Raw genomic sequence first — 14,639 nt, 5'->3', positions numbered from 1 at the left:
ACGGACAGTGCCTACAAAATAACAGTGCCTCTTTATCTGCAGAGTACAAGGCAGAGAAGTTCAATGTTGCCTTCATCTCTAATGCAACTCCAACTGACAGAAGCTAACGCTGCTCTGTCCTGCTTTGCCTTTTCTATCACTGACTTTTAACTGGTGACAGAATACGGGAAAGCAAGAGGATCCTCATTATGGTTAAAACTTGTTCACTTTACACTTGGACCAAAACTACCATCTCATTTCATGCCACTCCCTGAAAAACCATTGCATTCAACATCTCATAACCACGTCAGAATGACATCGCATTATTTCTCTGTCTACTCCTGTCAGCCCTCCTATTACGCACCTGGATTGACTCACATAATCCCAGCAACAAAATACATTTTCACTTTCTGTGTCAGCATCTTGGAAGCTATTGTTAGGAATCCTGTAATTTCTATTAGAAAAGTGAGCTCCTGAAATTAATACTTTACAATAAAAGGACACATTTAAACAAGGTTTCTGTTAATTTCTGCAACTCAAAGAAACCTCACATTTATTCCAAAGAAACTAACATCTCTACTTAAACAGCAAATTAATATACAGTATAAGAAAATATTTCCATAAAAAAGTACAATTCAAGACCTGTCCCCAAAATCCTCTTTCTTCTGCAGAAAAAGAACTCAACAGTATCATGAAAAAAACATTATTTATCTATTAAATATAGAATAAGTTACCTGACAGCTTTAATTCCTCTATTTCAATCACTGAACGGTTTTCACCAAAATGTTGACTAAGCAGATTTTGTAGATCTGCAGGGACACCAGGTTTTGGAGCAGATTTTTCCAGAATATCAGAAATTTTCTTCTAAAAAAACAAGTAAAACAGGTGAGTATGGCATTTTTATAATTTCTGCTCTTTGGCCAGCTAACAACACTGTAAATAAATGTTTCTCCATAACTTTATACCATTACATTGGCTTAATTACAGCTTAATTGGAAAACCGCCTTACAATGGGACAAGATCTCCATCGTCTTTAGTGGTAATGCAGACTTCGGACGCAAGTTCAGATACTTTGATGAGATGATCCATGAGCCCAAGACAAAAAATCTTGTGCCCTCACCAGAAACGCTGCTGTAACAAAAACATAACTGAAGCTGGTTTTGTAAGTTTTCCTGTTGTTACACTTAAGTATCAGCTTGAAAATTCAGGTTTTTTTCATCATTTGTTTTAATTTATTATTCTTAAAGCATAACAACAGGAATCAAGTGATTATATAAGTCTTGGTTATATTTTGATTAAAACAGGGTAACTATCTATTTAGGAAGGAAAGATGGTTAGCTATATTCACAGAATGCCATGCAAGTGTGATGAAAATGAGTTAAAAGCTCAGAAAACAGAAGTCAAGCAGAAAGAGTTCAGCAGCTGCTTTGTTCTTTCAAAACGTATGATTCTTTAAACCAAACTAATAATTTTTAGAGCCTGGACATGAGTTCATAATGAGCATGTTTTACACCTTAGGAATGTTAGCAAATAACAGGTCTGAATTTTCACTGAAGTGAAAATGTTGCTGAATTTTTTTCCCCGTAATCAAATGGATCATTGGGGTAGAACAGCCCAGGATTCCCATTATCTGAGTGATCTGACAGCATTTAAGAAAACAGCAGATTTTCAAGGATAGATGCAGCCTGGAGAGAATGGCAAGAATGTGAAGCCTCTCTTGTTCTCACTGAGAAGTGATTCATTTGTGAAAAGCCAGCTCAAGGTTTCTCAGCTGCGTAAGCTAAACTGAACTTGTCGTCATGAGGACACACGGCAGCATAAGCCTAGAAGTCAAGAGGAGCAGGAGAGTGTGGTTAGGACGGAGCAATAGGGTACGTATCTGTGAGGGAAAGTGAGATTTCACAGAGAGAGGGGCCTGGAAGCATTTTTGGCAGCTTTGGAGGAGTGGTGAGTACCTTCAGTGCAATTTTTGCTGCCCCAGACCTTAGCCTGCCAAGATCAATGGAAATTAGCAGGAATTTAAACGTAGGGGACAGATCTTTTTCCATCCCTCTTTCCCTCAGTACATCCCAACGCCCATTTGCTCCTTCTCTTCCATTCCCCACCGCTCTGTCTATCTCTTGCCTAATACACCCCAAATACTCCCGTTAGGGCAGCATAAGGAGCAGAAGGCTGAACAGGGAAGAGCCACACAGGGGTTGCTGGAGCCACTCTAGCCCACAGCAAAGGCAAAGCAGGCAGCTGCCTCTCCCAGCCATCTGCCACTTTGGCCACCACGTGGTTCACCTCTGCTAAACACCAGCTGTGTGTCTGCAAGATCCCAGCTGAATCTTTGGGATACGTGGAGATGAAGTGCTTATGCCTTTCTCTCAGTCTACCTTTGGCCTGGTGCAAAGCCCTCTGCAGTCCCCAGAAGACCTTCCAGTGGATGTCTGGCTGTTTAGCAGGTTTTTGCAGTGCCTGAATCTGCAGCATTCCTTCCCAGGTTTCACCCTCATTTGGCACTGTTGTGTTTTTCTGCCACACAACAACTGTCTTCCCAAAGAATGACCAAAGACCATCTGCAGCATACACAGCCTTTGTGCGAGTCCCACAACTGAACCTCTTCGTTGTTCTTCCTAACAACCACAAATGCTCTTCTCCAGCCCCACAACCTGTCTCTTAAGTGACCACATTTGCAAACCTCTGATTTAGCAGACAGCAAGACAGAACTATCAGGCTCATTTTACTTGGTAATTCAGCATAAGGCACTGCTCCACAGGACCATTATGTCATTCGTTGGGCCACTTGGTTCCTTCATGAAAATTATGGCACTCTGGAGGGGAGAAGCCCGATACTAACGAGAAATTCCATAAGAGCAAGAGCAAGGACACCTGAGCAAACTCTCTTCCTTCAAGGAGAGCTGTGGGGAAACGTTCCTCATGCAGGAAGTTTTATTATTTTTCTTCAAATTCATTCCAGATGCTTAAAAGCAAAGGTTTCCCCCCCCGCCTTTCCCTTATTTTTGGAGAGAGCACTTTGTTTGGAACCCATAGATCAACCTGATAAATATTTCCTGATGGATTTTTTGACAGGCTGTGCATATTAACTTAGTGGCCTAGCACCACTGAAACCAAAGGTGTGACTAAGCGCCTACTGTTTGCCTGAGAATGGGGTCTTTTTGGTAGGTCTGGCTCACCAATCTCTGTCGTGGGATGCTTTTGCTCTGGCAGCAGTGGAACAAGTACTGTGGTCACTTCTGCCAGAGCTGCATTTAGAGCTAAATCCCACTCTTCCCTCTTCCCATTCCTGGGATGATTAAGAGGCCTGACATAATATAAAAAAGCCACCTCTCAGCCTTATGAGGGAGCCAACTATTTACAGTCTGTCCTGAAAGACAATTAACTTGCCTGGTGCCATATAATTTCCATCTAGACTGCAGAGTGTGTTTGTTGTTGAGGGTGAGGATGGAGCATGGCCAGAGGGACAATACTAAGTATTTATTTATATACTCATGCTATGAGAAGAGCGGACAAGGACAACTCTTGGCTCAAAAGACGTAACAGCAGCTGAAGCCGGACCACACTGCTGAAATGGGGCAGATTCTGCAGCAATTGAAATTGCCTACCAGTGGGGTGTAGACATATACAACCCTTGAGCAGAGTATAGAAACAATGCCACAGTTCAGGTTGGGAATGGGTATTTTGAGTAAAGTAAAAAAAAAAAAAAGTAGGGATTTCTGTTCTTCTCTAAAAGAGGCTGCAACATTATCACCATATTACTTCTCATTGTCACAGGGTTGTCCCAATTCTGAATCTTGTAATAGCACATACGCCCAATGCCCAGTCCCCAAACACATCCTAGGAGATTCATACCTTCTTTCTCCTCTTTGTTTTTACAGTGCTCTCTTGTTTTTCTTCAGGCTGACTTAGAAAACACTCTGTAGGCTGCAAAGCACATATTAAAAAAAAAAAAAAAAAGATTCAACATCAGATATGTGATCACTTGGGGAAAAAAAAAGGTCACCAAAGGGAGGTAAGAGGGGATACATAAAGTATAATGCTGGGTTAGGGATAAACAAACAAAACCAAGCTTCCCCGCCTGTAGAAGGGATCAAATTCTTACAGTTACATATATCTGGAGTAATTTTGGAATTGAAATCTATGTTGTTGTAACCAGGAGGGGAATAAAAGAACAGAAAATTGAAACATACAGGTTGTAGTCACCATTCCATAAAATGGTGAAAAGCAGGTTTTGACACATTGAAAAAAAAATCAAGAGGAAAACATGAACAAAACCTTTCACAAACTTTATATTTTTAATCTCTATTACTGTGTATGATTGTTTTTCTAAACTTTGCCAATAGTGCTCTAAAATAACTGGGTCTAAGGTGAGTATCCAGACGGTGAAAGATACCATGGAACTGGGCGAGAATAATTGGCAACAATAATGCTCTGGATTTCCTTTTACATTTGTAATTCAAAATTTAGGAAAACATGTTTTGAATTTGTTCTGCCCCATTCTTGCTTTGTCTCCTCATAGCAGGCGGGGTCAAATACACACAAGAAAAATACATGGTGCATTTCAGAATAATCTTCATCCAACATGCGTTGCTATTATTAACCCTCTTTTCTGCCTGAGTGAGCAGGCTGAATTGGTCCATTTGTACAAGAGTCCCTGTTCACATAAGCCATGGTTAGGATTTGTCCTTATCCACCTAAAATTGTCCAAAACAGAGGAAGCGAGGCACAGGGTTTCCTTGTTTTGAGCATAGCAATCCTCTTTTCTTTTGCTTTCTTAGGGACTTCCACTTCATGGAAATGCAAATTAATCTACTCAGATGGGCTTTAGAGCTTAATAAGTGACTTGATGAGGAGCAATGGTAAAATAGGCTGAGCTGCAGGAAAAAGCTCCTTGATACTAGGATGCATTTGGCTGGAAAAATCTGCTCCTGTGAGAAACTGCAGAGAAGTCTCATCACAGGGAGCATTAAAAGCTCAGGAACAGCAAATCCAGCGGTGCTCCCTGGGGAAAGCCTGGAAGAAAAGTATCAGCAGGACAGGGAGCCCAGTGGAAAGCCAGAGAAGCAGCTCCTTTGTCCCCTTGTGACGGCAGCTTTAACAAGGCCAAGAGGGCCAAAGGAAAGCTGACAGAAGTGCAGGGTATCTGAGCCTTTCTGAGCCCTCCTTGCACTGCCCCCCCTTAACCGGAGGACACTTCATGACAACTGGTACTACATGACCCTGCCCAGCAGATTTATGCCTTTTCAGAAGCATTTTGTGGAGTTTAATTGTTTATATTATGCCTACATTTCCTTTTTTCTCCCCACTTCCCCGGCTAATTTAGCTATAAAACCCAGGATACAACCATGCTCAACACAAAAAATGACCTATTGCTTGCTCCGGCTTTCTGTGCCATGATGCAACCACAGCCACTGCACTTGCAAAGGCAGTCGTACTGTCCAGACGTGGCCCTGAAACTAGTTGAGGTTTGAAATGATACCTAGGAACTACCAGAGAAGATTTGGCTGGGGACTGGCTACAACCAGCAAAGCACTCGGCAACTAGGGCTGGAATATAATGCAGACTGGATCAATACCCACCCATGAGAAGTTGTGATAGGGACCATAGCTTGCCTCATGAACAGAGATCTGTCCCTCTGATTTTCTCAGGTATAAACAGATATTGTCTTCACTAGAAAACAAGGGAATGACTGGAAGTAGAAAATCACTTCAGCTCACAAAATTGTTCCAGGGTTAACATAAGCTTTCCTTTATTTTTGGTTTGTTTCTTTTTTAAAAATCCCTGTCCTAACTCTGATTCAAGTGCTTTTAAAACACCACCATACATTTCTCCATTCCTATCCCTACCATTAGCATTCCCAGACATTGAGACTGAAACAGAGCTACCCTCTGCCTTCAGTTCCTGCTCTACCCTTACACATTGCAGCTGTCCATAGATACTCAGAGATCACTTGCCAGGTGTTTTAATCATAAATTCCACATTCAACATCATGTTCTATGCAGAGAACAAGCCTTTGGATTGATTTAGTCAAGGGGTACTACCAAGCAATCAAAGAGCCAGAAAAGGGCCAACCTGAATCTCTTTCCTCCAGTAGAATATGATGGTTCCCTATCCTAGAAGGTGCTACCACTCTTTCAGCGTATCGAAAAATGCCACTCATTCACTTCGGGCCTATTTCTCCCTTCATATACATTGTGAACTGTTTCACATAAATCCGCAAAACACTCCGAACTGGTATCTGCATGAGAAAAGAGTAAAACTGTGCCACAGAGCTGAAACACTTTCTCTAAGAGAAACAAAATTTTCTCACTGATAATCCTTCATTCAGATGTTTAAAAGTATCACCAAATGCCATGGCTTCTTTTTTGAAGGCAGTATGTAACCCTTTCTTTCAAGAGCAACAGAAGTACACAGCAGGCTTGTAGTCAAAGCCTTGCTTCCTCAGAGAAGCATGTTAAAACTCAAAATTATCTCCTTTACAACAGCATATATATATATATATATGGCATAGTTTACTATTATCCCAGTAATAATGTCTGCTTTATTCAGACATCAAAAATAACGCCATAAGAAAAAGAGAAACTTCATGGTGGTGAATGTCTGTAAGCTTACATGTCTTTGATGATCTGCAGTCTAAAATATGTAGGCATCTGATCTAGACTGAACTTCTGACCCTTATCCAAATGTTAGATGCCTACCTACGCATGCAATAGCTCTTTGCATGCCACCCTTAAGAAAAGGTCATTTGCATGTTTTTCTTATGCAAGACACAGAGCAGACAACCTACTGGTTTTTGACATGGCTCCCTTGTGCTCTGTGTTTTTATGCTGTTTTTACATGGAAGTTCTTAAAATGCAGAAAACAGGAAATTTGTGCTGAGACCACTGATTTATGAACTAAAATGTCATAAATTCCTTGTTTGTTAATCATAGACAGAACATAAAATACTTCCTGTATTAGATTTCTAAATTTTTTTTTCTTTATATGTTGCCAAGTTACTGGAAATTCAAATGTAGAGTGAAAACATTCTTGCATGTGTGTGAAAGTTTACATTCTAGGTCAGCCACATACTCTAACTTTTGGAGTCTGTGACAAAGTAAACACGCCATTTAGATTGGAGGCAAATTATTCATTTCATTGTAAGCCTTAGGAGAGCCTGCAGACTAGAAACATAAACGTTCATAATTCTATTTGGTTGTCTCCTAACTGGCTTTAAGGTGCAGAATAGCTTCCAGCCTGTGAATAAGGCAGGGATGAGTAAAATGGGTTATGTTATATGCACCAGAACTACAAAACTACTAGCTTTCCATAAATACATCTGATTTTGCAAGTGTTTTGCTCTAAAAGACATGCAATAACACATCCATGACTTTAAGCTCCCGTAAAGCATTGCCTCATGGAGTTTCATGGCCAAATATCAAATTACTCAATTCCAAAATGCAGACTGATATTCTTTATATGACAGGAAAAGCTGTGGCAGGTGTTTTGCTACAGCTGAGCAGTCCCAGCCCACCTCAGCAGGATAACCTGTGTTGGTTATCCTTTCTAATGTTCTCACAGAAAGAGCAAAGCAACTCCTCCAAACAAACTGTCTTAGTTCTAAATGCTTGAGTGAAGATAATGGTGATAAAAAGTGGTTCCATAGGCATCCTCACCGAGTTGAAGTCCTAAGCATCTGACCCCTCACTAGAGCATCTACAGCTTTCTTCTGTATTGCTCAGTTTTCTCTTTCCTAATCAAAATGGGGAGCCAGTTCAGATATTTGGCTTACTTCACCTTTGGTCTCCTTGGAAAGACACCTAAAAACATAGTAATTGCTACTGTGTTGTTTACACTTCTCTGTTACAAAAAAACATCCCTGCAAATGGTCTTCACTTGGGCAACTGCCTAGGCATCACACAGTGAATTTACTATTGACCTAGGAGTAAAAGTTAATATCCATAACCTCAAGGAAAGATAGCTTCCAATGTAATTTTAGCTCTTTGACAGCCATTCAGTCAATTCTCCTGTATGGTATCAGGAAGGCAGAAGAAATTTACCTTGTAACAAGAGACTTCTCAAAATCAGCTGACCTCTAGATAACTCTTTTTCGCTCAAGTTGGGGTGATGCTGTCTGTCAAAGACCTTGCTGCCTTTTCCTTGGTATACTCCATGCAATGCTGAACAACACAGTTCCTACTGGTTTTAAAGGAAGCTTTTAGTAGTGCGAGGCTATGAAAACAACAATCCATGCAAATTCTTCTTCACTTGGACCTTGCACTGGGGATATGCTTGGGTAGAGATGCTGTGCAACATTTAAATACAGCTTTCAAGACCTTATGTGTGCTGGGAAAGGGAAAAGATGAGAGGGGAGGGCACTTGGTAGCACTATCCAGGCTTTTATCACTAGACAGTCACTTCATAGGAGACAGACCTGGCAATCTCAACTCACACAAACCAAGAAGATATTACTGAAATGTACTGGAACGTGATCACTTCCAAATAAGGCAAAATAATTTAATAAAATAATCTTATTACACGAACGGATCAGACAAAGAGTGAAGAAAACTGTCCCTTTACTAAACGAAAGGGGACTACACTTCCCTACACATTATCATCTCTGTGCTCTAGACAATTGCTAAATTCACAAACCTGCTTTCTTTTCTTTGTCACAACAGGTTTGGAATCTGAATCTTGATGTGTTGCTGTCCTGTTATCACTTGCTTTCTCAATAGCTTCATCATCTGAAGGATCTAATGAGGAAAAAAAAGAAGGGATTTTGTTATTGTTTTTGAAATCCATCTCCCATCTTTGCATTCAAAAATAGGGATAAAATCTTCAGCTGAAAGCTTGTCACAATAATACAATCTCAAGATTGGCAATAAGTACAGCTGTAATAGATTTTTTTATCATTTTAGAACACTGGTATTTGAAATTTATTCTAAGAAAAGTCCCCAGTTTCCCCTCCTGTTCACAGTATGACGTCTGGCAGGCAATATATTTCTTTATCTTTCTGGAATGCTGCACAGTTGGTGCCAGCTGCAGCATCACAGGTAGAAATATCTCATCTTTCCAAAGCCTCCCTTGAATTAAGGTAAGCAGTGAACAATGAAATAAGATGGTTTTGATAAACTCCATTTCAAGTCGAGTGACACCTCTCTACATTATTTCAGAACAAGTAAAACATAATCGTGGATCCATAGCACTGCATTCACCACACGTAATTACAGACCTAGCTCATTAGACCCCAAAACAAGCAATAGCACTGCTGTTGAAGACTAATGGCACTATAGTCCATAGGATCACTGTAAAAATACATCTTTCTTGCTAAGTTTGCCGACATTTCTTTCAGAATAAGTCATCTCCTACTACTAAGTCTTGCAGATGAAGGAAGAAAAAAAAAAATCAAACCAAACACACACAAAAATGCACACAAACCCCACCCCAGCCTCCATCTAAAAGCCCAAAATGCCTTAGTGACAGCAATTACCTACAAGAGGAAAAATGACAAGATTGGTATAATGTCCTATTGTATAAAAGCATATGCAGACATTTTCTACAAGAGCATTTTAATTGTGTGCCTCTTACTTCAGTAACAATTAGGCAAAGGCACCATTCCCAAAGTTTAAGCAGAATGTCCACAAACTAGAAAAGGCTTATGTTTTGAAAGAACACTATTTAAATTAAGATGTTTCTACTCATTCTCTTCTCCTTCTCTTATCTACAGAGAGACTTTGTGGAAAAAAATATCCACAGCAACAGCTCCCTCTAATAGTGCTGTATTAGTGCTTAAGATGTTGTATTCACAGAATTTTCTGCTGAGGACCGAATTACTTCCCTGATCATTGCCAGAAGCATTATCATCCATTGAACTGAATAATTAGAACTGAATAATTCAATTTCTGTGTTGGGAATATTTCTGCCCAACAGGTACTTAGTCATTGTTGCAATCTCCGCTATTCTGAAGTTGTAAATTGACAGCTTCAAGATTAAGTTATTTATTTTAAATAAAGAGGAACAGTAGAATTTTTTACGCATCACCCCAAGTATGGACGATATAACTACATGTATGCAATCACTAGCTGTGAGCAGAGTAAATTGACAGCCAGAGAACATGAGAGAGAGAAAATGAACTATGGCTGGTATTTACTAATTCCATGTTGAAATAGGTACCTATTGAAAAAAAGGTAAGTGAAAGGATATGCGAAAGATATGTCAAAGAATTTAAGTGAAAGGTAAGTAAAAGAAGATGAAGGGTAAAAAAGAATCTATTCATCCACAGGTGCAACGTTATATTCTATATGGCAATAAGGCAGTGGCTTTGAAAATCCTAATGCAACAGAATGGGTAACAAAATGGGTACATATTTATCCCTGGAAAGATACCATCTTGTAACTTCCACTCCTTTTCCCACATTGAAAAGCTTGCGTAACAGTCAGCATCCTAAAGTTGGGTTCTGACAGCTGTTAGAAGTTCAAAAAAAGTCTGGGAAGTTGAAAGCTAGCAAGTGAAGAAAATCAGCTAATGTTTTAGCAGGCTGGATGTCGTTCGTCATGAAATCTTACTTGATATAGATTAGATTCTTGGCAAACCGCAAGAGCTTTAGAAACAGAGCAGCAACCGAGAAGAGAATTTGTTTTCTGTCCAGTACAACTAAGAGATGCCTAAATGAAGGGGTTAGATAAAGATGTTAATGAACTTAATTCAGACCAAAACGAATGCCATGGAAGAAATGTTTGCATCTCAATGCAGGATGAAGACATGTTCTTAAATCTTAAATGGGAATCCACCAAGAAAAGCTCCCAGTTTCCAGATCTAGAGCAAATGCACAAACGTGTGCACCAAGCGGACACTGCAGCTCAGCTGGCCGGTTTGCTTCCTTCTCTTCGCAGGCACGGCCACCAAATCAGCAGCTGAACGGACTGTGGCCACGCCAGCGCTAGATCCTGCCTAGGGTGAGGGGCTGGCGGCAGGGGAAGAGCAGGGATGTCACTCCTGGCAGCCCTTTACCACAGGCTAGCTGTAACATTAAGCTGCCCCTTAAGCTGGTGCTAAGTCAACCTCAGAGGACACCAGGTGGCCGGCCATTCTGGGATCTCTTCTCAAAGGACATGAGAAAGAGAGGTGACAAGTCTAAATCTCGGGCTTACTTGTACACTAGCAAGTGTATGGCACTGATCTCCACGAGCTGCCCTGATAAGCTATTTTCTCTCTCTCCAGAGGGACAAACTGACTCTGATTGACTCTTCTTCTGAGCTGCCATTTGGATCCTGAAGAAGAAGGAGCAGCCGCCCCCAGTACGACTGCCACTTTTGCTAGAACATCACTGTTACTGTCCTGAGAGCGTTCATCAGACATTGGCTGAAGGTGAAAAGTTTTCTGGGAAAGTTTATTGGCCACCATGACTAAAAAGGAGAGAGTATTCCAAAGCCGGCTACTTTTTTTTAATCACCACCAATGGTGATATGGATTTATTATAAGTTTATTATTTATGCACAAAAAAATATCTAGTCCTGTACAGCCTAACAGATGGCAGCAGGTGAACAGGGGAAGAGAGAAAGCTGAAGGTTTGGGAGACTAACACATTTCTTCCTTGTATTACAGCTCAAATATCTGTGTCAATCTACTGGGCTCTTCCTTTCTGTTCGCCTGAGGATGTCCAAGTGCTCCTGCACCATATGCCTGCCCCTGCACACCAACAGCTCCTTCCCTGGCCCATTCCTCTCCAAAGTCACTGACCACTTATGTCCTCCAGCCACTTTGGAATCTCAGATATGATACTTCATTAGAAGAAGCTGAAAAATTACATCATCCAGCATACTCCTGAAAGTTTAAAAGGTGTCTTGGTAACTCAGCGTTACCACTGTGCATTACCATGGGCTTGCCTGCTCCGTCTCACCCTTCCTCTGGCAAGTTTCTTGTGCTGCATTTTGGTACGGCAGCTTCTGTGTTTGAGAACCCATCGCTGACTTTTCTCTCTCCTGACTCCAGAGATACGGGAGGAGTGACCAGCTTTTACACACATGAGCTCCCCAGACCTAGGGTCCTGGATGCACTACATCCAAGCAGGCTGTGGAGCGATGATACGAATGAAGTACATCAAAGAAATCAGAACTAATCACCTCTTTGTCCCTCTTGCTCACCGCGCTTGAGCCCCAAACACCCATTCCAGAGTATGAATTGCTGAGCCAGCTCTTTCTCGGCATATTTACTTCACATTGGAAATAAATGAGAATTGCAAAAAATAGATTCAGGGGAAGCTGCTGGTGATCTTTAAGCATTCCTTCTTAAATCCCACTAGGCATGCTCCGAAAGGCAAACAGGAGTCCTCTAAGTTTTAAATAACTTCTCTTTCTCATAACTAAAAAGACATGCTGCTAGCAATAGAAATCTAAAACTGGACAAATGGTTTCCATGATCTGAAATAGCCTGACAATGTACCACCTGTTCACTGCCCATCTGAGTTTTGCACTGCACTTCGGGATGCAACGTCCTTCTCCGCTTTCAGAGAGAAGAGGGAACCAATGCCCAGCGCCAGGCTCAACAAACGTCTGTGAAAACAGTTCAAATTTGAGCATCTTCCCGCAGTACCCAAGTATTTTTATTTCATACAACAGGAGGACTTCTTATCTGTTCCAGAAACAGCCATTTGCATCCCAGTTGAGACAGCAGCTACTTTTGAGCTGTGATTGATTGTGACACCACGTCAGCTCCTGTGATGACAGAAGCGTTTTGTTGTGGACATCAAAGTACCACAGGCCAGACTCTGCCAACCATGCTCACATTAAACAGCATACCTTCTTCTGCAAATAGTTACCTTGATGTCAGCGGGGTTATTCACAAAATAAATAACTCGATGCGAATAAATGCAGAAGCACCCAGCTCACAGATCCCAAACAGGTCTGTAGCAGAGCAGCACAGCTTGCCCTGCTTTGAGGTGTCAAGCTGCCCAGGAGACTCCTCTCTGCCAGAACAGGGGAGCACACAAATCCTTCCTTAACAATAAGCTGGCACAAATGCAGAACCTAATTGATTAATACAACATTGACTTTCATCTCCCTTGCGGTGCAGACGAGCAGGCAGGCGCTGACAGAATACGCTGCTGAAGGGGTGGTGATGTTCAGCGCAGCGATCCTCTGCGTCTGCTTCCCTGCGACGTATGGACCTTACACAACCACAAGGTCATCAAAGATGACTGAACGGTCACGTAATGCTCTTGATATAGAAAAATAAATGTGAATTCCACAGCTCTTCAACTTTTTTCCTTTGGTATTACATCAGCGGCATGGCACATACTAACAGGCTTCCCAGTCATTAAGTATTTATATTTGATTTTATTTTGAGCCATGCTGAAATGGAAAAAGCCATTTATGCTTAACACATGCACATACACACATATGAATAAGACTTTCTCATTTATGATATTGATCACTAAAAATCATTCAGTGCAATGGTTTCTGACTACTTTCAAATTTAATGTTGATATATACACATGTCTAAGTACATCAATATGTATACTAAATATATACACATACATAGGTTTATATACATGCACAAAAATAAATCAGCACACAGATATTTAGATAATTTAACAGGTTCCCTTTAATCATCACCTTTATTAACTAATATATTCACAAAGAATGTACATTTGCTTGGTTATTTATACTAGTATTTTTCAAGGCAGACAAGATCTTAACAACATAGGAGGTAATGACACATGCTTTGATGTGAATGCAATTTTGTTTGTACAAAATAGCTAGTGCATACAAATTTGTGCTCGCTAGGCTGATTTGCCGTTACTGAGACTTCTCACTTTCATGTGCCACTTTTCTACTCTGAAGTGATTAATAAATTATATTATAGTTATACTATATATATATAGTTATACTATAGTTATAGTGACCACAACATAAATAATTAATTCTTATAAAGACTAAGGCTGACTGAAAAAGTGAAACTCTTTTAGGCAGCACACCCCCAAATGCCCCAAAATAAAGACAAAGTTACAACTGAAAAGGAACAGAAAATAATCTTAAAATTCTTTGGAAAATGCAGCTTCTGGTTTGAGCCAGCCTGTGATGGAACTAAAGATCAAGGAAGCTCACAGACATATCAGCAGCTATGGTTCCTCGCTATGAAGCCAACAGAAGGGGGTTTTTTGAGAGAAAGGAGGCATCGTGCTTACAACTCTTCATAATATAGGAACAATGAACATGTAATTAAAAAGAAAGCTTAGAATAGAAAAATATTCTTTTGTGTACATACCCAAAGACAACCGAGGGAATAATTTCCACTAGGGTTTTTTGTGGTTTTTGTTGGGTTTTTTGTTGTTGTTGTTGTTTATCTGGAAGCTAAGTGAGATCAGACCTCTATTTGGTATCCAGCAGCCCCCCAGTGACACAGGCCAGTACAGGACAAGTTCATTTCTTACCATTAAACTAATCTCTGTGACAGAATTTGGAGGGAACCTACCTTACCTGTCCACGAGGGAGACTCCCTCAACTTTTAATTGATGTTATCTGTCACTGTCCACAGTCAGAGACACACTCTGGGTCAGAGTCGTCTCTGGGTCTGAACAGAAATCCCTGCGTTCTTCCTTATGCTCTCAAGCAGGGCTACATAACAGTACTAAACTAGAATTACCTACAGGAAAACAAAGTTTGTACGTAATTTATTATT

General features: G+C 40.6%; 1 protein-coding gene across 1 annotated transcript in view; it reads right to left on the bottom strand.

Annotated features, from left to right (window-relative positions):
* CMSS1 (cms1 ribosomal small subunit homolog) overlaps positions 1 to 14,639 on the bottom strand; it is a 245,938-nt gene that overhangs the window by 10,906 nt on the left and 220,393 nt on the right. The window contains exons 2-4 of the mRNA XM_082304043.1: positions 8,613 to 8,713; positions 3,834 to 3,905; positions 714 to 843 (exon numbers count right to left, since the gene is read on the bottom strand). Of these exons, the coding sequence (XP_082160169.1) occupies positions 714 to 843; positions 3,834 to 3,905; positions 8,613 to 8,713 (303 nt within the window). The remainder of the gene's footprint in view (positions 1 to 713; positions 844 to 3,833; positions 3,906 to 8,612; positions 8,714 to 14,639) is intronic.

The sequence above is a fragment of the Platalea leucorodia genome, assembly GCF_965183815.1.
Source record: "Platalea leucorodia genome assembly, chromosome: 2".
Taxonomy (NCBI): Eukaryota; Metazoa; Chordata; class Aves; order Pelecaniformes; family Threskiornithidae; genus Platalea; species Platalea leucorodia.
This window is presented reverse-complemented; position numbering and strand designations above follow the sequence as displayed.